The 27661-nt window shown below is 44.2% G+C and overlaps 1 protein-coding gene across 1 annotated transcript in view; it reads right to left on the reverse strand.

Moving 5' to 3' along the window:
* Nucleotides 1–12606, reverse strand: part of Scp2 (sterol carrier protein 2) — a 90487-nt gene extending 77881 nt beyond the window's left edge. The window contains exons 1-4 of the mRNA XM_059254665.1: nt 12157–12606; nt 4866–4923; nt 3385–3456; nt 756–887 (exon numbers count right to left, since the gene is read on the reverse strand). Coding sequence (XP_059110648.1) covers nt 756–887; nt 3385–3456; nt 4866–4923; nt 12157–12225 — 331 coding nt within the window. The 5' untranslated portion in view covers nt 12226–12606. The remainder of the gene's footprint in view (nt 1–755; nt 888–3384; nt 3457–4865; nt 4924–12156) is intronic.
* Between the last annotated feature and the right edge of the window lie 15055 nt (nt 12607–27661).

A 27661-nucleotide genomic window follows, 5' to 3' on the forward strand; every position in this document is an offset into this window, starting at 1 on the left:
CTCTAAAACACACAGTGACAATGGCTGCACCTTATGACTTATACCTCGTCACAGTAAACTTCATGACATGGGAACTTTATTTCAACAAAGCCTTTGGGAGGCACTGGGGACACCGCTTGGTGGTACGGTGCCTGCCTGGTATCCTCAAGGCCCCTGGTTTCATTGCCAATGCCACAAAAACAAATAATAAAAGGTTCGTTTTGAAAGCAATACATTTTATATGTCAATCTGTTACAGAGCAATCTTTCCCTGGTGGCAGCACAGAGAAGTGATTAAAAGGAGACATTAACCCCATATTCATTTAAGAACCTGAGACAAGGACCAGCAAGATGGTTCCGCAGGTGAAAGTCCTTGCCACCAAGCCTGACAACCTGAGTCCAATCCCCAGGAACCACACGATGAAAGAAAAGAACCAACTTTCTTAAGTGGTCCTCTGGCCTCAATTTATGTATGTGCCTTGGCGAATTTGGACACACAAACCAACAAACAAATAAACAAATATTTTAGAAAACTTTTTAAAAGAATGTTAGAGCAATAAGCAAACACTCGGGGCTGGAGAGAAAGCTCAGTGGTGAAGGGCACTATTTGGTGGCTCACAGCCATCTATAACTCTAGTCCCAGGAGATCTGATGCCCTCTCCTGGCTCTGTGGTCACAACATGTGGGGCAGACATATATGTGCAGGCAAAACACCCATACATAAAATAATAAAACACTAAAAAGTAATAATAATAAAAATGAGTAAACACGCCTTACCTCCTTGAATCAGTTGCCGGGCCATAAACAAAGCAGTTGAACCAGTGGAACAGTTATTGTTGACATTGATTATAGGAATGCCGGTCAATCCCAAACTGTGGTAGATAGCCCTCTGCCCACAGGTGGAGTCCCCTACAGAGAAACAAGACAGGATATTAACACGCACAGCACAGAAATCGTGGAGCTGCAGTCCAGCATGCCCATGTGACAATGCTTTCACTGTTACAGACTGTCCTCGTGTCCGACACAGGCAGGATGGTGATGCACTATGACCTCTGAGTCAGAAATGGCCATAGCACTGACTACCTCTGATTGTGCAAACATAAAAAGCAGTCACAACAAACCTCTACACGCACTCTCTCTCTTTTTTTTTTTTTTTTTTTTTTTTTTTTTTTTTTTTTTTTTTTTTTGAGACAGGGTTTCATGTAGCTCAGGATGGCCTGGTGCTCACAGCAGTCCTTCTGTCTTAGCCTCCTGAGAACTGAGGTTCCAGGCCTGACCGTCGCAGAGGGCAGTAAAGAAGCATGCACTTCGGATGTCTTCCTCTTCCTGACTCCTCCTATTTCAGCCAGGATTGAAACCTGGACCCTGGTACTTGCTAGACTGTGTCCCTGATCACAACCTTTCACCTTATACTTCCTTTATATGATACAGAGGCAAGGAAGGAAGTAAACAGCCAGGTAACACAGTTAGGGTTTCTACTGCTGTGAAGAGACACCATGACCATGACAACTCTTATAAAGGAAAACATTTAACTAAAGTGGCAGCTTACAGTTTCAGAGGTTTAGTTCATTATCATCATCATGATGGGACATGGCAGTGTACAGGCAGACATGGTGCTGGAGAAGGAGCTAAGAGCCTTACAACTTGCAAGCAACAGGAAGCTGACTGTCTCACTGGGAGTATCTTGAGCATAGGAAACCTCAAAGCCCACCTCCACAGTGACACACTTCCTTCAACAAGGCCACACCTACTCCAACAAAGCCACACCTCCTAATAGTGCCACTCCCTTTGGGGGCCATTTTCTTTCAAACCACCACACCAGGTAACAGCAAATAATTCACTCTCACAGAGTTGTAATAAAAGAAATGATGGTTCATGGACACTTGATTCTCACACATAAATTGTTAAAGGCCATCACAAGGCCACTATTTACTTTTCATATAAACGTTCCACGATTTAAACCACGTATGGTAGCACAGACTATAAGTTTTGGCTTCCCAGGAGGCTAAAGTGGACGGATTGCTGAAGTCCACAGGTTAGAAATCACCATGAGAATAATGTGAAACTGCATCCAAAAAAACTTCAGGAAGCTTTGTGGCTAAGAATATAGCTGAGTTAGTAGAGTGCTTGCCTAGAATGCAAAGGACCTGGGTTCAATCCCCAGCACTGCATAAATCGGGTATAGTGGTGCATCCCCATTATTCCATCATTCAGTAGATGCTGGCACAGGATCAGAGGTTCAAGACCATCCTTGAATTTGAGGCCAGCCTGGGCTGCGTGAGACCCTGTCTCAAAAAAATTTTTTTTTCACTAAGTTGTAGAGATTTTGTATGCATCCAGGCCTTACAGAAATATGACCCACACTGATACAAACATGACCTCCCACCCCCCCCCCAAGTAACACAGCCCACAAGGCAGGAACGTGGAAACAGCAAGATGACAGCAGCTGGGGGTTGAGACTTGCCAGGAGTCTTCTACAAAAATGGCAAGGCTCACCAGTGCCATGGTAATAAACGCATGGATTCTCCTGGTATCTTGAAAAGTAAAGCAAATAAATGATGGCTATGCACAAAGACTCATCAATAGTATCATACATTTTAGTTATTTTGACTATCTAAGAACAGGATACCATTACTTCTAACATATAAGCTAGTAGCTTTCAATGGTAAAAATACCATTTTTAATTGTATAATTTAAATTCTAAATTGTATTAATGTAAAAGTATAATTGCCAAAATGCAGCAGTGGGCTGAGGAAATGGCTTGTCTAGTATGTACAAAGCTCTAAGTTCACTCCCCAGTATTTAAAGTGGAGGAGGGTATGAAAAATGGGTAGATATGAGTCAAAGAGTACAGACTTTCTTCTTTTTCTTTCTCCCCTAGACAGGGTCTCGCTATGTAGATCTGACTGTCCTGGAACTCACTAGGTAGACTAGGCTGCCTGGAACTCACAGACATCCAGCTGCCTCAGCCTCCCAAGTATTGAGATTACAGGCACAAACCATCATATCCAACTAAAAATTTTTGTTTGTTTTGTTGTTTTGAGACAGGGTCTCACTATGTATCTCTGGCTGTCCTGGACCTCACTTTGTAGACCAGGCTGGCCTTGAACTCACAGAGATCCTCCTGCCTCTGCCTCCTGAATGCTGGGATTAAAGGCGTGTACCACCATGGACAGCTAAGAATTGTTTTTTAAGTGCTATGAAAAAGCTTTTACCAACTGAGCCATATTGCCAACTCCCAAAAACAGCATTGTAATTTGCCTCCTGTTTTGATAATACCATAATGGCAAGAACACTGAGCCAGCACACACAGGTAACCTTTGAGTTCTGTCCTGAGGGTTAACGTTCACTTATGAATTTGCTGATAGATTTTATGAGCATAATTTAGAGCACTCTGCTTACATACCGTACACATAGCCAACGCATGCCTGCTCCACAGTGGAATAAGGGATCTGAGCATCTGCCAATGCCTTCTGGCCTGTAAAAACAAGACAAGTTCATCAAAAAGCACTGGACAAAGTGGCTTCTGGTAAGGCACATTCAGAGCAGCGTCTCTTCAGACGCCATTTACTTCTTTGTCATCGGTCCGGTTCGAATGACAAAGTCACCCCCGAATCCTCTTAGCGCTCCCCTTCTCCCTCTGAGCCACCGTACCACTTTTCCATATCTTCTTTCTGATGCTTTCTCTCCTAACTGTACCCCAAAATAAATATACTAAATTCTAAGAGTCTCTATCTGCATGCAGCCCAGGCTGGCCTGTAACTTACTATGTAGCTGAAGCTGACCTTGAATTGCTAATCCTCCTGCCTCCACCTCCCAGTGCTGGGGTCACAGGTGGAAACCACCGTGCCCATTTTCTATGGTATGGGGGTGGTGAGCTCAGAACACAATAGGTTAAACAAGTGCCCTAGCAACTGAGCTACATCCTAGTGCAGAACCAACTATACATGACCATGTTGGAGGAGGTGTGTCACTAGGGGAGGGCTTTGAAGTTTCAAAAGCCCAGTTAGCTTTCTCCCTGCCTGCTGCGTGCGGACCAGGACATACGCTCTCAGCTGCTACTCCAGCGCCTGCCTGTCTACTGCCATGTTCTCCACTATGATGGTGAGGGACTCATTCTCTAAAACTGTAAGCAAGCCCCCAGTTAAAGGTTTTCTTTTATAAATTGCCTCGGTCATGGTGTCTCTTCATAGCAAGAGAACAGTAACCGAGACAATGACCCTGCTTTCCTCTCCCCAGCTGCCTCTGCCATCTATCCCAGTTACCCTCTGTTGTTGTGACAAAACATTCTGACCTAAAGCAACTTAGGGAAGGACGGGGTTTATTTAGCTTGCACCTCACTTCACAGTCTGTCACTGAGGGAAATCAGGGCAGGAACTCAAAGGCAGGAACCATGGAGGACCACTGCTGGCTGGCTCCCTTTCTGTCTTGTTCACAAGCTCATGCTTAGCCAACATGCTTACACAAACTAGGACGACTTGCCCAAGGAATAGTGTCACCCATAGTGGGCTGGGCCTTTCTACATCCATGAACAGTCAATCCCCCACAGACATGCCCACAGGCCAATGTGACCTGGGCCATCCCTCAATTGAGACTCCTTTTTCAGGTAACTCTAGGCTGTATGAAGTTGACAAAGTTAAGTAGGACGCCATCCCAACACACAGCTTAGTAACACATGAAAGCATAGAATGATGTCTGCATTAGCTATTTAGCTGCTAAACATGCCCGTATGTCTTTTCCTTCCCTTTCCACTACACCCCAGACAAGCTCCATGGGAGTTCTTCCCCACGATGGTGGTTCTTTTATGCTTGCAAGGCTGATCTACTCATGGAATGAGCACAGACCACACAATAAGCTATTCAATGTTCAAAAATACTTTTCTATTACCTGCTTCCTTTGCCATATCAGGATAATCCCTTGAATTGTAACCTCCAGGCTTCGTGAACTAGAATACAGAAGAAAATGATAAATAGAAACAGGTACAGAAGGTTTTGTTTTGTTTTGTTTCACAAGAGTATCACGGAAATTCATTCAGTTATTCATTCAACAAAAACACTGTACTGGACTAAGGATATGTCCAAGTGGGTAGAGCAATAAGGCATGGTGGCCAAGGCCTGTAATCCCTGCAGGAAGGCTGCTACACACCAAATTCTGGGGCAGCCTGGGATTTATGACACACACCATCCCAAGACAAAAAAAAAAAGGAGAAGGGGTGGGGCAGCAAGTGAAATGCTTCCTATACAAATCTGAAAATCTACATTCAAGCTTCATTCTCACCATGGAAGGAGAGAATTAAGTACCAAAAGTTGTTCTTCACACAGTATACATGCATCATAGGGCTCATTCTCTTTCTCTCTCTCTCTGTCTCTGTCTCTGTCTCTCTGTCTCTCTGTCTCTCTGTCTCTCTCTCTCTCTCACACACACACACATACACACACGCGCGCGTGCATCTGCCACGTTCCTTTACTCTGAACATAAAAACACCAGTCCTTACTCTTAGGAGCTTCCAATCTAACACAAAATAGGCAATAATACTAGCATCGTAAGTATAGATTAATCTGGCAAAGACTAATTTAGGAGACAAAATAAGAAAGCTTCCCAGGGAACCATTTTTCCCCATTTATTCTGTATGCACAGTCAGAGGACAGCTTCAAAGAGGTGTTTCTCTCCTCCACCTTCAGGTCGGGGATCTAACTCAGGTCACCAGGAGTGGTGGGACGCCCCCACTGAACCATTGCACAGGCCCCACATTTCTGTTTTTCCTGTCGATCTCTGGTTTACCAAGAGACAGATTCATAGCTGATACTTGCTCCCATCTTCAGTGTTACATTGTTTTGGTTGAAGTCTATGAAACAAATCTGACCTGACACAGAGATACAATTAGAAAAATATTTAAACACTCTTTCTCTTTTTCCATGTCTGTGTGCACTGTGCATGTGCATAGGCATACATACATGTGCACACACACATGAAGGCCCAAGGTTGATACAGAGATTCATCCTCCTTTGGTTGCCCACCTTATTCACTGAGGCAGGATCATTAGCCCAAACGCAGAGCTTTCAACCTGGATAATCTTGGAGGCACGCTTGCTCTGGGGATGCCATCTCTGCATTCCATCGCTGGAGTTAGAGGTTGGCCACCTGCCTGGCATTTGCATGGGTTCTAGCAATGCAGACTTGTGAGTGACAGCACTTTAACCACTGAGCTTTCTCCCCGGCCCTACTCCTTCCTTCAAATGGTGCTAGGGATTAAACCTGAAGCCTGGCCAGGCATGGTGGCACACGCCTTGGATCCCAGCACTCAGGTGCAGAGAAGAGGCAGGCAGGTTCCTGTGAGTTCTAGGCCAGTCAAGTGTACATAGCAAGCTTCAGGCTAGCCAAGGCTACACAGTAAGACCCTGTTTCAAAAACAAGAAAAGCCAAACCAACAAAAAACAACAGCAAATGGGGGCAGTAAGCATTCTGCCACTGAGCTACAACCCCTGCCATGGATAGTTCTTTGTAAGACTAGGTAAAACTTAACAGATGGAAATTATTTTAATGTGGAAGTTGGATGTGGAATTGTAATGTGGACACTGTAATGAGCAATTGAAACCACACCAATGACCTCTTCATAATGTGTTATAATAAAATACTGTACTTTGATCTAGGCATGGTGTTGAGGAAGGCTGAGGCAGCAGGGTCACTTGAGCCCAAGAAGTCTGGGGACAACCTGGGCAAAATGCAGAGACCATATCTCAACAAAAGGGAAGTGGAAGGGAATACTGTGAGACGGCTTGGTAGTGAAAGCACTAGTTCAAAGGCCTGATGTGAGTTCAATCCCCAGATCCCACAAGGTGACAGGAGAGAACTGACCGCGCGCACACACACACACACACACACACACACACACACACACACAGACAGACAAATCTTTATTGATCCAACCAACGGATCCATAAACAAATGAACCACTTATTTAACAAACGTGTCTTTTGGCACAAACGTTATCCATTGGTCACCTACAAAAGAGTGGTTCCAGGGCTGAGACTGCAGCTCAAGTGGTAGAATGTATGCTTTCTTGGCATGCATACAGCTCTGGGTTTGATCGCCAGCACTGCACAGACCACGTGTACAGGCTCCCACGTGCAATCCTAGCACTCAGGAAGTGGAGGGAAGGGGATTGAGCATGGAAGGGTCATTGTTACATAGGGAGTTGGAGGCCAACCTGGACTACACGAGATCCTGCCTCAAAGTAAAATAAAATTAAAACATCAGTAATTCTAGCTAGGTATGGTGACACACCTTCAGCCCCAGCACTCAGGAGCAGAAGCAGGCAGATCTCTGAGTTCAAGGCCAGCCTGATCTACACAATCAGTTACAGGACAGTCAGAGGCATGTAGAGAGACCCTACCCTGTCTCAAAAACCAAACAAAATGGTAGTTCTGCAAGTTATACATCTCTTCCAAATTTGATACTATATAATTTCCCAACCTCACCACTCACCTCATCAATAATATTTATTTGTCCAGCAGATACAGGATTCCTAATTTTCTCCTAGGAACTTGAGTTTTATCATTGATAATAACTACAACTAAATGATTGTTTCCTTTTATTTACCAGTTTTTAAGAAAACGAATAGGTTCACTAATATCCTACAAAGATTTGCTTTTAAGGTATAAATGAATTATTTGGACACAATGTACTGGCTTTAATTCAATTAAAACCATTATCATGTTTAAAGGTCAAATGGTTGGACTGGGGAAGCGGCTTAGCTGGTGAAATGCTTGCCTTGCGTGAGGATGTGAGGGCATACTTAAAAAGCCCCAGTGTGCCACCTACTTATGACTCCAGCCCTAGGGTTAGCAGAGACAGACAGGTCATAGGGGCTCACTGGGCAGCCACCTACCTACCTGGTGAGTTAGAGACAAGGAAGAATCCATCACAACAGAACAAGGTAGACAGAGCCTGAGGAATGGAACCTGAGGCTGTCCTTTAGTCTGTTACACACACACACACACAAAGTTCAAACTGTCCTAGCTTTGGTCACTGAGAGCTTTGTCAAGTTGGCACCTGAATCTTGACAAAACCCAAGGGGGCCCTGATTTCCTCACAATTAGTATGACAAAATTCTCCAAACTTATCTTGATCATCTCTTACCTCACCGAGATTTTGCAATTTCTCCAACCAACATGTTCTCGTAATAGAATAAGATTTCAGGGGTTGGGGGCCTAGGAGCCTGGAGGTATATAACTCAATTGGTAGAGTATCTAACATGCATGAATCCCTGGGTTCCACCTCCAGGACCACACAACCAGGACAGGACACTCACATCTGTAATCTGGATATTCAGGAGGTAGAGGCGGGAAGGTTAGAAGTTCAAAGTCATCCTCAGCTACATAGTGAGTTTGAGGCTGGAATGGGATAAATAAGACACTTTCTCTGGAAAAAATAAAAGGTATTTCAGAACCCCAGTCTTAAGATCAAGAGTACCACTGATTGGGCTACTTTTCTAGGCCTCTTCAAGTGACAGAGCTAGGAATATTTTTAAAAGGTGAAAGATCTCATAAACTCACATTAATACCTCCCGCTCAACGTTAGTATTTCAGTGTGTTTTATCTGTTGGTTGGTTGGTTTGTTGAGGTTGTTTTTTTGAGACAGGGTCTCTTATATGTTAGCTCAGGCTCGTAGATTCAAACTCACTATCTTTGAAGATTAGGATCTTGTCTCCGTGGTACAGCATTTTCTTGGCATGCTCAAGGCACTGGGCTGGATACCCTGTACCAACAACTAATTTAAAAATTAACAAAGAGTTTGGATAGGGCTGGCAAGATGATTCAGCAGGTAAAGGGACTTGTCACACGAGGCTGGTGACCTGGGTTTCCCATAGCCCACAAAAAGATGGAAGGACAAAATCAACTCCATAAAGTTGTCATCTGAGCGCTCTTTCTCTCTCTTACACAAACACACACACACACACACACACACACACACACACACACAAACTTTTTGTAAGTTTAAAGGACGCTTGCTGAGCATGAGTAGAGCTTATCATCTACTAAGCTTCACTGGAAGACAACATCGTAGCAAGTTGACTTTTCCCTGGAATCGTTTCAAATAATTCCCCCAACCCATGACAGGAAGGTAGTGTATTTTTGGATGTGTTTTCTAAGAACAAAGCTAGGAAGCACCTACCACATTGAGAATTTTTGTGGTAGTTGGGTTTTGTTTGGTTTTGAGATAATTCTGCTACCACCTGCAGAGGGCTAGAATTATAGCAGTGTGCCACCAAACTGGCTTCGATCTGCTTTTAGTTTTTTTGTTGTTGCTAGTTTTTTTGGGGGGAGGGGGTTGTTGTTTGTTTGTTTGGGGGGTTCGAGACAGGGTTTCTCTGTAGTTTTGGTGCCTGTCCACAGAGATCCGCCTGGCTCTGCCTCCCAAGTGCTGGGATCAAAGGCGTGCGCCGCCACTGCCCGGCCTTCTATCCGCTTTTAATCTTCTATGTATTTTCTGGCATCTCTGCTTATAATTTCTGCTCCAATGCACATTGTTACTTATTGATTTAATGAGATTGGGGGAGGGGAGGACCAAAAGATAAGTTCATGTTTTCAATCTTCTATGCTTAACTAAAAATTCCAAATTATCTTTTCTTTTCTTTTTTGTTTGTTTATGTGGGTTTTTAAAAATCTACCTTCAGTTTGTTAGTGTGTGAGCATGTGTGTGTATGTGTAGGGGCCCACCTGCTCTGCAGTAAGCATGTGTGTGTATGTGTAGGGGCCCACCTGCTCTGCAGTAAGCATGTGTGTGTATGTGTAGGGGCCCACTTGCTCTGCAGTAAGCATGTGTGTATGTGTAGGGCCCACCTGCTCTTCAGTACATGGGGAGTCAGCACTCTCCTAGCAGTGCATGAGGACCAGAGATCAAACTCAGGTTGTGAAGGCTGATGGAACGAACTTTTACCCACTGATCATCTTGCTAGGCCTTGGTCTTTGTTTAAGATAAGGTCTTATGTAACCCAAGCTGGCTCTGAAGTCACTATATAAAGTCGAGGATGACCTTGAACTTCTGATTCTGCTGCCACCACCCACTGAGTGCTGGAACTTTGGTGTGCACCACTACGTCTGGTTTACCCAAGAGTGAGGTGGAATCATGCCTTCACACATGTTTGGCAAGTACTCTACCAAGTGAGTTAGATCCCCAGCCCAATCTTGCTTTTTTCCCTCATCTTTGCTCACATATAACACAGAGCACCCATACTGAATAAATGCTTAATGATGAAACCATTTTTTATTCCTTTCCTCTTCCCTAAGGAATTTGTTTGTTTGTTTGTTTGTTTGTTTTGTTTTGTTTTTTGAGACAGGGTTTCTCTGTGTAGTCCTGGCTTTCCTGGAACTTGCTTTGTAGACCAGGCTGGCCTCAAACTCAGAGATCCTCCTGCTTCTGCCTCCCGAGTGCTGGGATTAAAGGCGTGTATCACCATGCCTGACTCTCCCTATGGAATATTAATGCCTCTTTCACCTCAACCTCCTAAATGGAAAAAAAAAAAAGCATATCCTATTTCTTTCTATACAGTCCATATAAACAGACATTAGACAACCAATGAAGACTATTTAAAATGGAGCATACTCGCAGGGGGCGGGGGGATTGGGGGGGTTTGGGGGGATGCACCTGCAGTCCCAGGGCTGGGGAAGTTTAAAGCCAGCCAGGTCTATATAATAAGATACTGTCAAAAATAATTAATTAATTAATTAATTAATTAAAAAAAAGATACTGTCTTTTTTTTTTAAAGCTAGAAAACACTTTTGAAAGTTTTACTATCCACTTGTATCAAAAGCTCCCCCTCTAAAAAAACAGTACGTTGCTCTCTAAGCTTTACAAGATATTAGTCAACTTTTCTATTTACATGTTTTGAATGAATTGCATGCTCTCAGCCTGATACTAAGATAATATAAAATTTGCCAGGAATGGTGGTGAATGACTTTAACTCCAGCACTCAGGAGGCAGAGGCAGGAGGATCTCTGATTCTGAGGCCAGCCTGGTCTACAGAGCAAGTTCCAGGACAAAGCTACACAGAGAAACCCTGTCTTGAAAAAAATAATAATAATATAAAATTTAAGGCTGTTTTTTCACAGAAAAAAAAATTCTCTCAAGTAACTCTTTCACGAAGTATATCCATCTAATATTGATCAGCAGGGATTATCATTGTGGAGAATACAGTAGTGAATGATCGTGGTACCCACCCTGTAGTAATACATTAGGAGACTATAGACATCTAAACAAAAAAATTCAGTGCATCCAAGTAAATTAAAGCTAAGCTCAAGGCTCCGTGAGAAAGCCAAGATAATCAAGGGTTTACTAGAAGACAAGATCTGTCCCTTTAAGAGCACAAAGAAGTTAACCAGGGGATGCCAGCTGATATAAGTAGTGCCACTAGATGCAAAGCAGCAGAAAGTTAAGTCAGAAGCTACAGGTAACTTGGCATTACTAGGGCACGGAGGGGAGTCAGGGTATTGAGAGAGGGGGCTATGGGAGCTTCTGGTCGCCTCAGTACCAGAGAAACAGCAATATGGTCAGAAGATGGAGGGAACTGCACCTGCATTAGGAGCCAAGCGTCGCTTGTTTCTACCCACACCCGCACCTGCTGCTACCTGAGAAGGGCACTAATAACCGCTACAGAGCTGGTGGCATTCACAATCTCCTCTTCCGTCACACAGCCCTGGCCTCCGTCCAAGCTCCAAATGTTTTTCTGTCGTTTTGGTTTGCTTTCTTTGGTGAAAACAAGGTCTTGCTACATAATCCTCTATGACCTCGAACTCCTGGTCCCGGCTGCACCTCCGAAAGCTCACACTACAGACAGATGTGAGCCGCCCGGCCGGCCGGCCGGCCTAGCTCGGGATTTAGAATCTAAGGAAGTATGAGGTCTGGGTTATCTTGCGGGCGCCTTCACGGGCTCAGCAGAGAGAAAAGGGAAACAGGAAGCTGAAGAAAACAATAGCTGAGGGAACAAACCCGAGACACGGCGACCCCAGGAGGAGCACCATAAACCCACGAGTGGCCTCTCTGCAGCCCACGCGACTCTAGGAGGGATGGGACGGCAGTGCAGACGGCGACCGTCCCCTGACCACGCTTCCCTGTCACCTCGGGGCTGCGGGGCATCACAGGGGCAGACCGCCCGCGCCGCGCCTCCCAGCTCTGTTTACCTTGGTCATGCCCACGCCGACCACGAACACCCGGTGCAGGCGCGGAGACGTCAACACAGCAGAAGGCATGGCTCCAGAAGCGGACCCAAAGGAAAGCGCAACGGGAACCGTCTCCCACCGACTGAAGCCGGTGCCGAGCGGGAGCGATTTGAGGTCGCGGTACCCAGCCCCGGGCGTCGGGGGCGGGGCCGCGGCGTCGGGGGCGGGGCCGGGTTATGGGGACCGGAGGGAGGAGGCGGCGTAGAGCGTCTGCGCGTGCGCGGCGATCCTAGCGGCCAGTCGTTCATAGGGCCTTCGGAGTGCCTGATCTAGACCTAGGTGAAGTTTCTCAAGCAGGAGGAAGAAAGTCCTGTAACCTGGCATCTGCACCACTCGGTGTTTGTTTCTGTGCTTCTGCCCTTTACAGTGAGAGCGGGAAGGCCTGGAATGGAAGGGCCGGCCACAGAGGAAACTCAGAAGCCTGAGGATTCTTTGGAGTGTCAGAAACGTTCTGAATCTGTTAAGAGAGGATAGTTTCAACAATTGGCGTGTGAGCTACAACCCGAGGTACACTAGTAAAGTCAGAATTCTACATGTGGATAACATTTTTTTTTTTTTAATTAAGTCAGAGCCCGGCTTAATGGCTCATGCCTTTAATCCCCCGACTCTGGGAGGCAGAGGCAGGCAGATCTCTAAAGAGTTCAATCCATCCTGGTCTACAGAGCGAGTTCCAGGACGGCTAGGGTTACACAGAGAAACCCTGTCTAAAAACAAAAAAAAAAAAAAAAAATGGAATGGCAGTGAGCTCCCATAATCCACTCAGGAAGCAGAAGCAGGTGGGCCTCTGAATTTTTGCAAAGCCCCCCAGACATTAGCCCAACTGACCCCATGTTAGAGGTGCCATTCTGACCTTAAAACCCAGCACATAGGACTCAACACCTGCCAAAAAGTGTAAAAAGACCCAATCCATCAAAGACCTGGCCCCAGTTCAGGATCCAGGAAAACCCCAAATGTGCTCAGCTTGCCTTTTGGCTTCTGTAGTTCTGCTTCTTGCTAACTGAAGTGTGTCAACCAGGATCCAGTTTTTTGTTTTGTTTTATTTTGTTGAGCTGAGGATTGAACCCAGGGCCTTGCGCTTGCTAGGCAAGCGCTCTACCACTGAGCTAAATCCCCAACCCCAGGATTCGGTTTTTATGCATAAAAGACAACTGTGAGGATCAGGGCTGCATGATTTGGGCAAATTCCCTGTGTGGCCTCAGGCCAGTAATACAGACTACAGACTATCTATTCGGCTTTAGGATTGTCCTGTGTTGTTTTCTGATGGATAGACCTTGAAACAAATTCAAGTCCAGTCTGGTCTATACAGGAAGTTCCAAGCTACAAAGTGAGACCCTGTCCAAAAAAAAAAAAACTAACATAACTCTCCTCTCTCTCTCTCTCTCTGGTTTTTGGTGGGTGGTTGGTTTTTTGTTTGTTTCTCGAAACAGGGTTTCTCTGTATGGTATTGGCTCTCCTGGAACTCACTCTGTAGACCAGGCTGGCATCAAACTCACAGAGATCCTCCTGCCTCTGCCTTCTGAGTGCTGGGGGATTAAAGGCATAGGCCACCACACATTAACTATGTATATTTTTTATAACAGCCATATCTCAGTCAATCATAAGCATTTTCCAGTTGTTCAGACCATGTCCAAATAAGGCAACTGCTTGCCTGTCACTATTTATGTACTTTCTTTCAATTGTTCTGTCTATAAATATTGCTGAGTTCTCTGAGCCTCTTTTGATTATGAATGATACCTGGCTTGTGAATCATTCCTCGTGTGGAGGTGCACACCTTTGATCCCAGCTCTTGAGAAGCAGAGGCACGTGGATCTCTGTGAGTTTGAGGCCAGCGTGGTCTATATAGTGAATTCCAGAATAGCCAGAGCTATGTAGAGAGACCCTGTCTCAAAAAAAAAAAAAAAAAAAAAAAAGAAGAAAGAAAGAAAGAAATACCCTGTTCGATGAACTGGTCTGGTGTTCTTCTCAGCATAGTCTGTGGGCTGTTCTTGAAGAGTCTGTGTTTGTCAGCTAGCCTACTCACATTTACTTGTAACTCCAAAATCAACACTTCAGGTTGATAGAACAGCTTTACAAAATAAAAATCTATGCAGAAACCATAAATGAAAATTGATAAAGATAAGATCTGGAAACTCCCCAAATCTAATGGTTGGGGAAGGGTTTTGTTTTTGTCTTTCAGGAAAATAAAACATCCAGCTAAGGAATCTGAAGAACACTGGACAAATGAGACATCTGAAGAAAAAGGACAAATCATCCAGAAAAAATGTTCCACAAAAAAAGGTTTTTTGCAGTGAACCATGACCATAACTAACAGCGACCTTTGAAGTCTCCAAAAAGATGATGGGACCCCACAACAATGATTCCACATTGACTATGATAATGCAATTAAGCTGACAAACACCACCTAAAGATCAGCTTTGAACTACAAACTGCTCAGGACAATTTCAAGATGGCTAGCTGAGATGATCCAGCCTCACAGATCACTTGAGCAAGGACTTGAGACAAGCCCTGCACTTTCCCATTATGCAGAGACTGGACAACAAATGATATAGCTACCTCTCCCAGGACTTGACAACCAAAACTCTTCCTATTCAGGATTCCCTAAAGATGCCTTTGCCCCCAGACAGCAGGAAGTAATTTTAAGAACATGTCGCCCACATTCCCAAGAGGTGGAGTGGGTCATTCAATGGGTTATGGATAATTGTCATTGTTTAGGATGGTTGGTTATAAGTTGTTAATTGATAATGGTCAGTAAAAAAGATAAATAAAGGAGATTAGATTCAGGGTTCTTGTTTGAAAAAAGAAAAAGAAAAGAAAAAGAAAAAAAGAGGATATAGATAAAAGGTAGAATATTAAATCCACTCTGAAAAAAAAAGAAATGATAGGATAAAAGGGAAGCTTATTGAATCTACTCCGAAAAGAAAAAAAAAAGAGAATATGGATATGATAAGATAAAAAAGGTAGATTATTAAATCAACTTTTAAAAAGCAACTACTAGTTTTAAATATTTTACATTGGGTTGGATTTTTGTATATTGTATACAAATTTTGTATATTGATAAAATTTGAGATTGATTTTGTTAGAAAATACTGTACATTTCTACTCTTGTTCAACTATACAGCTCATTTAACAATGTAATGCAATTTTCTAGTCCTTGAAAGTTATTACCAACTATTAGGATAATAAAGAAATGCAAGTTAGTAGTTAGTTGTAGCTTGAGTTTTTCTGCCTGGCCCACAGTCAGGACAAATCTCTCTCACCTGCCAGTCCCACAGCTGCTCAGACCCAACCAAATAAACACAGAGACTTATATTGCTTACAAACTGTATGGCTGTGGCAGGCTTCTTGCTAACTGTTCTTACAGCTTAAATTAATCTATTTCTATAAATCTATACCTTGCCACGTGGCTCGTGGCTTACCGGCATCTTCACTTGCTGTTTCTCATCGTGGCAGCTGGCAGTGTCTCTCTGACTCAGCCTTCCACTTCCCAGCTTTATTCTCCTCCTTGTCCCGCCTGTACTTCCTGCCTGGCCACTGGCCAATCAGTGATTTATTTACCAACCAATCAGAGCAACACATTTGCCATACAGAACATCCCACAGCAGTTAGTCATTACAATCAAACTTAGGTATGTTTTCAAGGTCAAACAAAAATATATTTTAGATCTTCAAACACTTTAGATATCTGCAGAATATGGTATTTAAGATGTTTTAATACATAGATTTTTTTTTCTTTTTTTATGACAATGAGACATGTCTGCTCCTGGCAGCACCAATCAACTTCAGAGAAGATGATGGGCATCAAAGAAACTCCACAGGGAGTTTACTTTCTTTGTGGCAAGTTAACCACCGGGTTAAAAAAAAAAAAAATGCCCTTGCCTCGACTGCTGACAGTATGCTGTTCAAAATGGACAAGCAGGACACAAAAGAAAAGACTGCCGAACTTTGCCAAGACAAAGTAGGAAGACCCTTCAGAAAATCCTTCTTCACAGATGAGTCTGTCAGATACGCTAGGCCTGTAGGCTGAAGATGGATGCCCCAGTGTTGCAGAGAGATCTTGGGTGACTGTCCAGGCAGCCAGCTGTTTCTGTAATTTCTCACATTTTTTGGAAGTTGCTTGTTTACACTTCCTACTTACTTAGGTAGTATTATTTCCTTTTTGGGTCTCTAAGGGAGTTGAAGATTAGATAGTTATAGTTTTCCTTGTTAACAAATTCAGAAAAGAAACTCACTAAAGAGGTGTAAAGTGTATAAGTCTGAAAGACATCAAAAGATAGTTTGAGTTGGTAATACAAGTTAGGATAGAAAGTGAATTAGGTACAACATTTTGGACTCACCAAAATAGGATAAATAATGGAGTATTTTCTCTGAATCTGTCAAATGTTAATGGACTGGACATTGTTAATATAATTCTTGACTATATATATTGCATATACTTATTGTACTTATATATAGTTTTTCTTATATTAGTTATAACCTTCTTTTATTATTTTAGACAAAAAAGGGGAAAATATGGGGATATATTGCATACCCTAGTAAACTTGCCTGAGGATCAGAGGACAGAGCCAGCCACTAGATTAGACTTAGAGGTCAGGCAGTGGTGGCACACACCTTTAATCCCAGCACTTGAGATCTCATGCCTTTGCTTATGAAGCACACATGCCTTTAATCCCAGGAAGTAATATGGCAGGGCAGAGAAAGGTATATAAATTGTGAGGAAACAAGAACTCTCTCTATTTAGCCTGAGGATTTTGTAGAGGGATGAACTAGTGGCTGGCTGTTCTGTTTCTCTGATCTTTTGGCTTTCACACTGATATCTGGCCCTGGGTTTTTTTTATTAAAAGACCATCTAAGATTTGAACAACAGCTGCTCTTGCAGAGGACCTGGTTTCTATTCCCAGCACCCATATGGACACTCACAACTGTAGTCCAGTTCTATCCAAAAGTCTAGTCCTATTGTATCTGATGCCCTCTTCTGACCTCCATGGGAACTGGGCACACATATAGTACACATACATACATGCAGCCAAAACACTCATACACATAAAATAAAATAAATAAATCTTTAAGGGTGGGTACGCATAACCTCCATATAACTATGAGAGGAGGGTAGCTGAGAAGCAAGCAGGGGAACTGGGGACACTTGTTGTAGGTACAATGGAAAGCAACCAGGAGGAGACGGAGCAGGATAGCTATAAGGGTACACAAAGAGTAACCTTTGAGTTCTGGGGTTGAACACCAAGCAGTCTCGGGAAGAACTGACTCCACTGTTGTGGGGGTCCCTGCAAGTGTCCCAGTTGTCAGGGAAAGGATCTGGGTGAGGTAAGAAGGAAAAATTCAACTTAGTCCTGGTTCATCTTCTAGAGTTTGACACCAGGTCAGTTTATTTTAGACATAGTTAAGTACAAAATAATTTTGAAAAATAGTTTCCTAGTAGTAATTATCTCAATCCCATGTGCACAATAAAGCTTAAGGCATGACTACATGGAAACTTTTTTGCGAAGTACATGTGATCTCTACCATAAAGATGGGTTCTATAGAGTAAGGGTCTAGGACAGTAGTTATCAACCTGTGGGTCACAACCCCTTTGATAAACCTCTATCTCCAAAAACATTTACATTGAAATTCATAACAGTAACAAAATTACAGTTATGAAGTTGCAATGAAAATAATTTGATGGTTGGGGGTCACCACAACACGAGGAACTGTATTTTTTTTTTTTTTTTGGTTTTTTGAGACAGGGTTTCTCTGTGTAGCTTTGTGCCTTTCCTGGGACTCACTTGGTAGCCCAGGCTGGCCTCGAACTCACAGAGATCCGCCTGGCTCTGCCTCCCAAGTGCTGGGATTAAAGGCATGCGCCACCACCGCCCGGCCGAGGAACTGTATTAAAGGGTCACAGCATTAGGATGGTGTTGTTGGTTTGTTTGTTTGTTTGTTTGTTTTTAACTCTTTTGGGGGCCTGCTACCCAGTTTCAAATTTCTGTGTGTGTGTGTGTGTGTGTGTGTGTGTGTGTGTGTGTGTATGCATGTGGAAACAAGAGGTGAAGGTGGGGTGTCTTCCTCAATTATTCCCCACTTCATTGTTTTGTGCCTGAGTCTCTCACTGAACATGGAGCTGAACAATTTGGGGAGACTGGGTGGCCAGCAAGCCCCAGGGACTGCCTATCTGTGCCTCTCTAACACTGGAATTATAGGGTTGCTGCACCCAGTTTTCACATGGATGCTGGGAAGCAAACTTGGATCCTCATGCTTTTGCTTCTGCTGCTGCTGCTGCTGCTTCTTCCTCCTCCTCCTCCTCCTCCTCCTCCTCCTCCTCCTCCTCCTCCTCCTTCTTCAAGATAGGGTTTCTCTGTGTAGCCCCGGCTGTCCTGGAACTCTCAATGTAGACCAGGCTGGCCTTGAACTCAGAGATCCATCTGCCTCCTGAGTGCTGGGATTAAAATTGTGCACTACCACCAGGCGGTGGTGGAGCAATGCCAAAAAATAAATTGCAAGGGGCCAGGTGTGGTGGCACATGCCTTTAATCCCAGCACTCGGCAGGCAGAGGCAGGAGGATCTCTGTGAGTTTGAGGCCAGCCTGGGCTACAGAGTGAGTTCCAGGAAAGGCTCCAAAGCTACACAGAGAAACCCTGTCTCAAAAAAATCAAGAAAGAAGGAAGGAAAAAAAAAGAGATCAGGAGAGGAGGCAGCCAAGAGACCAAGAGAGCCCATGTCCAAAAATGGCTGCATTGTATTAGGATCAGAAGCTGGGAGAAGGGAAGGGTAGAGAGTGGAGTGAGCAGGGCTGGGAGGGACTACACACGGGTACTGAGTGATGCTGGGAGGGGAGCAGGACAAAGTCCACTTGGATATGTCAGTAAGCACCTCAGCCAGCCACTTGTCCTGGGCTTCTTTGAGACCTGACATCTCAGCCCACAGGTAGAGAATAATGTTTTATTAAATTCATACCTTCCTAAAGTTTAGATTTTTTTCTTATATGTTTATTATTATTATGGCTGGGTGGTAGGCAAGCAATAGCTCTTTGTGAGCAGGAGGCTAAGGACACTCTGAGAGAAAGTTTAATTAATTAAATCCCAGACCTAATTCCAAACCCCCACATCCATTGAACTTTTGTTTTGGGTTTTGTTGTTGTTGTTGTTATTGTTTTGTTTTTTTGAGACAAAGTTTCTCTGTGTAGCCCTGCCTGTCCTGGAACTCATTCTGTAGACCAGGCTGGCCTCGAATGCAGAGATCCACCTGCGCCACCACCCCCCAGCTTGAAGTTTTAATCAGTACACCAGCCTTTGCGCACACACAGCTCCTTTCCAGGAATTCTCTTTGACAGTAGGAACTTGACTAAAGACAAATAAGGAAAAACTGAGTAAAGTCTCCCTTGAGCTTTGCTTGTTTTTAGCTTTAAAAATCCCTAATTTCAAAGTGGCGGTGCCTACTTTTAGTCCCAGCACTTGGGAGGCAGAGGCAGGCAGATCACTAGCTTCAGGAGCCAGGGAGATAACTCAGTGGATTGAAGGCCACAGTTTGGATCTCCAGCACCTGCAGAAAAACAGAGCAGGCACACCAGCCCACCTATAATCCCACTACTCAAGAGACACCCTGACATGCTAGATTAGTGAATCAGGAGAGCTCCAGTCCAGAGAGACCCCGCCTCAATAAATAAAACGAGAAGCATTTGAGGAAGACAGCCAATGACAACCTGTGGCCTCCAAACACTCTTGCAAACAGGCATGCACACATATCCTACACACACACACACACACACACACACACACAGAGAGAGAGAGAGAGAGAGAGAGAGAGAGAGAGAGAGAGAGATCACTTGTTTCCAAAGGTCACCCATTAGGATCTCACTAAGTTGGCCACAGATTTCACCTCTGGCTGAAACACTCACTGCTTCAAAACTACGGTTTTCACTGTCTCCACCAGGTCCACAGTGAAAGACGTCTTCAGCATCTTAGGTTTCAACACAAGAAACACAGCTCTCATCTCAAAGAGAACAGGAGATAGTTTATTCTAGAACCAAATTCAACTGACCATGGCTCAGAAAACATGGAACTAAGTTATCCCAGGTTCCACATTCCCTTTGAAATTAGTCTCATGACATTTTACAGTAACTGAACAAAGTCACAACCCGAGTTTTGAGAGTCAGGTCACTCTGAGCCTTTCTCGGAGGCCCTGGTGAAAGAGAAGTGGAACCTAGTTCTGTTCCCTTGCCCAGGGCCAGTCTAGGGTCAGTTCCTGGAAATGTGGCTTTTCCCTGAAGAGACTGAATTTATCAGTCCCGAGACCGTTGTGTGCTGGTCCCTGACATGCTTGAGATGCTCCGTGTTCCCCTTATGCAACATTACTTGCTTAGCTTTCTGCTGACTTTGGCCCATTTCTGCCCCTACGGACTGTGTACAAGATCCTGTACTTCTCACTAAACATGCTTGCCTGAGCCATCAGCCTGGGTGAGACGTCCTAATCTCAAATTTGTTGTCTTCTTTATTTTCTCATGCCATGGTCATGCCATGGTCCCGTTCCATGATCCCCATAGGACTTGCCGCTGAAGAACGACCTTGCTGGCCAGGCAAGTTTAAAACACATTGATGGATACATCAGAAAGAAGGTTACAGAAATATGGGGTAATCTCTCCTCTAGGACTCAGATATATACTAGCGTTTGGGTTGGTGGAAGATAGTGGTCTGCTAAGTTAATAGGTTCTGAAAGGTTTTATCTGTTTTGTCTATTAACCATAGTTCTGACACACAAGCGGGCAAAGAACGGTTGTTTAGGAATAAAGCTAGCCCCAAATACGGTAGTTGGGCTCCATCCCTGCCGCATTTCAGCCCCCTCACCGCACTTCCAACCAGTCAGCCTCTGCAGACACAGCTTGTTTTCTATTCACAGAGGCAAAGACACAGCTTGTTAAACTTATTAATCAGTAACTTTTCCCTTGATGTGCAGAACTCGCAGTAACTTTTCTCTAGATGTGAAGAACTCGCAGTAACTTTTCCCTAGATGTGCAGAACTCAATAGGACAGGCTTCAGATAACATCAAAATTTGTACCAAAAACTCGCTAATCAGGGCTGGAGAAAGGACTCAGCAGTTAAGACCACGTGGATTTGCAGATGACCCTGGTTCAGTTCTCAGCACCAACCTGGTGATTCATAAACATCCTTAGCGAGTTCCAGGAAATTCAACCTCCTGTTTTGGCTCCAGCACGCCCCTTTTCAACTAAGGTACACCCTTCCTCGGCCAAGGCCACGCAGACGCTGTACGGTAGAAGTGAATGGCTGCAGCTTAGTTAATAAGGTCACTTTCACCCATGTGGAAAACAGCTGCCTAGGACAAGATGAAATTTCAGAGTGGTTTGAATTTGGGGGCTGGAGAGATGGCTCAGTGGTTAAAGCACTGGCTGCTCTTCCAGAGGACCTGGGTTCAAATTCCAGCCCCCACATGGCAGTTAATAATTGTCTATAGCCCCAGTACAAGGGAATCTGATCTGATCACTCTAGTCCCAGGGGATCTGGCCTCCTCAGGCACTACATACAGGTAGGCAAATACTCATATACATAATATAAAAATAAATAAAAATCTCAAAAACATTTAAGTGGTTGTGGTTCTAATTCACATTTCCCTAATAGCTACGCACGTTAAACACAAATATTTATTGGCCATTTGTATTTCTTCTTTAGACAACGCTGTAGGCGAGTGCGTTGCAACTCTGGGGGAAAGGTACCCTGACTGTTCAGGAGTCAGGCGACCCCTTGAGCTTCTAGGACAGCTCTGGCAACTGGAGCTGCCGTGGGACAGCTCAGCTCTAGAGGGAAAGGTATCTTGACTGCTCAGGAGTCAGGCTATACCTGGTGCAGTAGGGGATGGTCTCCCCCCACCCCCCCACCCTCCCACCCCCCACCCTCCAACCCCCGCCAAGGATATAGCAATCCTGCTCCTCTCCTGAAGAGCTTCTACAGCTGAGTTTTGCTTAGCCCCCACTTAAGGGGGCTTCCCAGCAGAGCTCTGCTTCTTCTCTGGCCCAAGATGTTGCTGCTTTTGCTTCACTCTGCTAAAGGAGAAACCCCTGCAGAAATGTAGCAGTCTCCTCCAGCTCTGGTAAAAAGTTGTTAATTTTTCTGCTTCACCTTGCTCAGTCCCCTAAGGGACTTCTCAGCAAGATTCTTCCATTCAGCTCCGCCTTGCTCAGCCCCCTAAGGGAACATCTCTGCAAGGATTTTTTTATGCTCAGTCCCCTAAGGGATGTTGTAGCCAGGTTCTTCTTTCTCTGTGCCAGCAAATGAAGATCTTCACACCCAAAACCCTTGTGAGAAAGAGAATTTTTTTGGGAAGGAGGAGTCCAGGAGAGTGGCTGCCTCTACCAGGGTGGAGAAGAACGGCCCACAACTGAGCAGGCAGGATGGTTTATATAGGATTTTTTTTTTTTTCTGAGACAGGGTTTCTCTGTGTAGTTTTGGTACCTGTCCTGGATCTTGCTCTGCAGACCAGGCTGGCCTCGAACTCACAGAGATCCACCTGGCTCTGCCTCCCGAGTGCTGGGATTAAAGGCATGCACCACCACCGCCCAGCATATATAGGATTTCTTATGGGTAGGTTTCTCCAGGGAGAAGATTTTCTCCCCAAGGATTGGTTAGGTGTTGTGTTTTGTTGTTTTTTTTTTTCTCAGTGATTGGTTAGTTTTGTGTGTTAGGGGCAGAGATGGCCTTGATTTCAGAGCCAAACTATGTTTCTTTCACTGGCCTTTCTTAGCTTTTTGGCTGTAATTCTAATGCTAGGGCATATTTTTTTCACTGGCTCTGGTTCCAGGGACAAAGTGTGTTTCTTGGTCACTGGTTTCATAGTCAGTGCATGTTTCTTTGGTTCTGGGTTTGGAGATAAATTGTTTCTTTCTCTGGATCAGGTCCCAGATCCAGGGTTTGTTTCTTTCCCTGGTTCTGGGCTCCAGGGTCAGGGTGGGTTTCTTTAGCAAGTCCCCTTTCCCTATACCATATTCTGCAGGTCTTTGAAAGATTTGAAGACCATCTATCTATCTAGACTGTATCTCTATATGATCTGGAAAGCATAACTAACATATCTACAAATTTGGTTATTATAAATGACTAACCACTAACATATATTTTCTAATTAACCTTATAGTTTATAATAACAGCTTTCAAAAACTAGAATTTTACCTTACATTTTTAAATAAACTGCACAGATACAATACCTTAAACAAGAATAGAAACATATATACAATATGTTGTAAACAAAATAACTTTAAATTTTTATCAATATACAAAAACTCTTTAAACTAGTGTGTGTGTATAATATATATATATATAAAATTTGCCAGGCGGCAGTGGCGCATGCCTTTAATCCCAGCACTCAGGAGGCAGTGCCAGGTGGATCTCTGTGAGTTCAAGGCCAGCCTGGTCTACAGAGCGAGATCCAGGACAGGCACCAAAACTACACAGAGAAACTCTGTCTCAAAAAAAAAATTGTATCAATATTCTATAGTCCATTAAATGATAATAAACATCCATAACCCACCAAATAACCAACAGCCACCCATACCCTCCAGTTCTTGGGAATGTGGGCATAGTTTTGTCCATATTGCTTCCTGCTGTCTATGGACAAAGTATCTTTAGGTTCCCAGAGAGAAAATTTTGAGATAATGGTCAAGTCCTGGGAAGACTAGCAATAACCTTTGCTGATAGAGATCACCTGTCAAGTTTCAGGAGGTCTTGTCTGATCAAACCTGATCCACATTAACCCCAAAGGAATCCACAACCTCTCATCTCATGTGGGAACAAAACTCCAAAGCATTTTTTATTTCCATTTAATGAACATATTTTTTGACTTTTTAAAAGTTAAGGCAGTCCTAAAGCATATAAGCCAATTTATTTCAACAGTCCCTCTTTCAATTCCAGGTTTCTTTGCAGCTGTCCTTTGCTTTTCAACAATCAAAAGATTCCAAATCGACACAATAACATATAGGATCCAATCTTCCTGTGTGTTTCCCATCTTTCGTGGCTTTTTTTCTTTTACTCTCTCTTTAAAGATTTTATTTTATAAACTATTCATTTTTTTCCCTATGACTATACCTTTTTCCTTTTCTTAAGCCTTATATACATTGTTAACCACACTGTAACCTGTTTAGAGGTTTTTCCATCGGGGCCTCTTTTATTGTGTATCTTCAGCCTTTTTTGACTGTATGAGCAAACCTTTAAACTGCTAACCCACACCTGGATTCTCCTCATGCAGCTCTCAATTGGCTCTGCCCACTTCTTGGGTCATGAAAGCCAAGCGTGAAACTGGCAGCCAGTTGGAGGTTTGTCTGACCAGGAACTTCGTTGACCCTTCCTAGAACTCTTGAATGCTGATGCTTGCACTGTGGCAGGCATTTTTACTTAGTTTTTTGTTCCTACTTAACGTACTGGCTGCTCAAGGGCCCACTGACTGGCAGAAACTGTCCAGACAAAACTCTTTTTTTTTTTTTTTTTTTTTTGGTTTTTCGAGACAGGGTTTCTCTGTGTAGCTTTGCGCCTTTCCTGGAACTCACTTGGTAGCCCAGGCTGGCCTCGAACTCACAGAGATCCGCCTGGCTCTGCCTCCCGAGTGCTGGGATTAAAGGCGTGCGCCACCACTGCCCGGCTTCAGACAAAACTCTTAAAGAAGCCGTATACTCTTTTTGTTGTTGTTGTTTAGCTCTCTCAGGCTCTAGCTGGATATTTGAGCCCCATGTTGGGTGCCAAAATGTTGATGATTGTTTTATTACTCTTTTTTTGGGGGGTGGGCTGCCACCCCACTCCCAAGTAAATCACACATGGAGGCTTATTCTTAATTACGAATGCCTGGCCTTATCTTGGCTTAGTTTCTACCAGCTTTTTTTCTTTCTTTCTTTTTTTTGTTTTTGTTTTTGTTTTGTTTTGTTTTGTTTTTCGAGACAGGATTTCTCTGTGTAGCTTTGCACCTTTCCTGGATCTCACTCTGTAGACCACGCTGGCCTCGAACTCACAAAGGTCCTCCTGCCTCTGCCTCCCGAATGCTCTACCACCTGGCTCTACCAGCTTTCTTTCTTTCTTTCTTTTTTTTTTTTTTTTTTTTTGGTTTTTCGAGACAGGGTTTCTCTGTGTAGTTTTGCGCCTTTCCTGGAACTCGCTTTGGAGACCAGGCTGGCCTTGAACTCACAGATATCCACCTGGCTCTGCCTCCCGAGTGCTGGGATTAAAGGCGTGCGCCACCACCGCCCGGCTCTACCAGCTTTCTTAAATTAAATTATCCCATCTACTTTTTGCCTCTGTACTTTTCCTGTTCTCTTCTGTAAATCTTACTCTGTGGCTTGCTGTGTAGCTGGGTGGCTGGGTGACTGGGTGGCTGGGTGACTGGGTGGCTGGCCCCTGGAGTCCTCTTCCTTCTCTTACTTCTTTTCAATTCTCTCTTCCCAGATTTCTCCTTCTATTTATTCTCTCTGCCTGCTATCCCCGTCTATCCTTTCTTCTGTCTTGCTATTGGCTATTCAGCTTTTTGTTAGACTATCAGGTGTGTTAGACAGGCACAGCAACACAGATTCACAGGGTTAAACAAATGGAACATAAATAAAAGTAACACACTTCAAAATAATGTTCTACTACACCCCAGCTCCAGGAAAACAGCGGATGTGATGACTCAGGTACTCCTAGAACACATCTTCCCTCAATTTGGCATGCTATCCCTCCACGCTTCTGGGACATCAATGCTGGTACCACTTCTCCAGACTCAAGTGGGCCCCTATCCAGGATAAATGGGCACATCTCTGTTTAATTCTTTCTGGCAGTCTTCACTCTTCCCATGGCTAGCACTGTTCATAGGGCCGCTGTTAATAGTCTTTTTTTTTTTCCTAGCGACTTACCTCCTCTGCTTCCTCAAGGAACAGTGAGTGGAACAGTGCCATCCTGAGGATGGCAGCTAACTGAATACTTCTTCACCCACCCCTCCTGCTGAGTATGAGCCACTGACTCCAGACTTCTCCTCCCCATGTCACCCCTTGCCAACAGGAAGTAGTCAGACTTGAACCAGTGCCCATACATCCAAGAAGGTTGGGATGTTTAGCTGGGAAACCACTTTGGCATATCTCTCTCTCTCTCTCTCTCTCTCTCTCTCTCTCTCTCTCTCTCTCTTTCTCTCTCTCTCTCTCTCTCTCTGTGTCTCTCCAGACCTCCCCCTCAGAAAACCTGACAAGCAGCGGCTCCTCCCCAGGGCTCCTCAAGACCATGCCTACAAGGTATTTAAGCTCCGGTCCATAGACCTGCCATGTGATTTCTCCTTCCCCCATGATCACCCAGGGATGCCTTGCTCATGAAACCTGGACTTTTAATTCGTCTTGATTTGGCTTATTATGTCAGCAGAGAAACCCACAAATACTTATCAATACTAAAAACTGAAACCAAGGCTTTCTGCATGCTAAGCACGCACTCTCCTTTTGCACGGAGGACAAAGACCTGCTTTTGTAGAACATCACTGAGTGCACTTGTTTTACAGTGCCTTGGTTTCTCATAGGTGTGAGAGAATTGCCTTCTTATACCAAGCATATTAGTGCATGGCTATAATCCTCACGTCCACAGAGTCAGGCAGATCTCTGAGTTGAGGCCAGCCTGGGTTTCAGACCAGTCAGGGCTACATAATGAGATCCTGTCTCAAAAAAAAAATAAAAATGGAGGGGCTGGAGTGGAGGTTCAGCAGTGCAGAGAGATTGCTGCTCTTTCAGAGGATCAGAATTCATTTTCCAGATCCATGTCGGTCAGGCAGCTCACAACTGTAACTCCAGCTCAAGATCTCACTCCACTGGCTCCTCCAGATGCCTGCACACACGTGACTCCTTCTAGACTTTCTATATTTTATTTCTATTATTGAAAACCTCAAAAGTCAAATTCAAAACTTAATTTGGAGTGCCTGGGTTCCCACTGGCTGCTTTTGTAGCTTTCCTTCTAATCTGTAAAGAACAGTAGGATATGGTGTCATGGCGCACGCCTTTAATCCCAACACTCAGGAGGCAGAGGCAGGTGGATCTTTGAGTTCAAGCCTGGTCTACAGAGAGAGTTCCAGAACAGCCAGGGCTACACAGAGAAACCCTGTCTTGAAGGAAAAAAGAAGAAGAAGAAGAAGAAGAAGAAGAAGAAGAAGAAGAAGAAGAAGAAGAACCTGATGAAGTAAGCGCCCAGCAAACCCTGCCCTTAGGAAACAGGGTCTTTAACTACAGTGAACTCAGTCATTTACACACCACCTGTCCTGGTTTGCCTTCTGCTGTCTTAATAAGCAGGATGACCAAAAGCAACGTGGGGAGGGAAGGGTTTATTAGGCTTACAGATCTATCCATCATTCGTTGAGGGAAGCGAAGGCAGGAACCCGGAGGCAGGAACCAAAGCACCGACCCTGAAGGAAGGCTGCTACTGGCTGGCTCTCTAAGGCTTGCTCAGCCTTCTTTCTTATGTAACACAAGACCACCTGCCCAGGCCTA

Source organism: Peromyscus eremicus, chromosome 2 (assembly GCF_949786415.1).
Source record: "Peromyscus eremicus chromosome 2, PerEre_H2_v1, whole genome shotgun sequence".
In the NCBI taxonomy this organism is placed as follows: Eukaryota; Metazoa; Chordata; class Mammalia; order Rodentia; family Cricetidae; genus Peromyscus; species Peromyscus eremicus.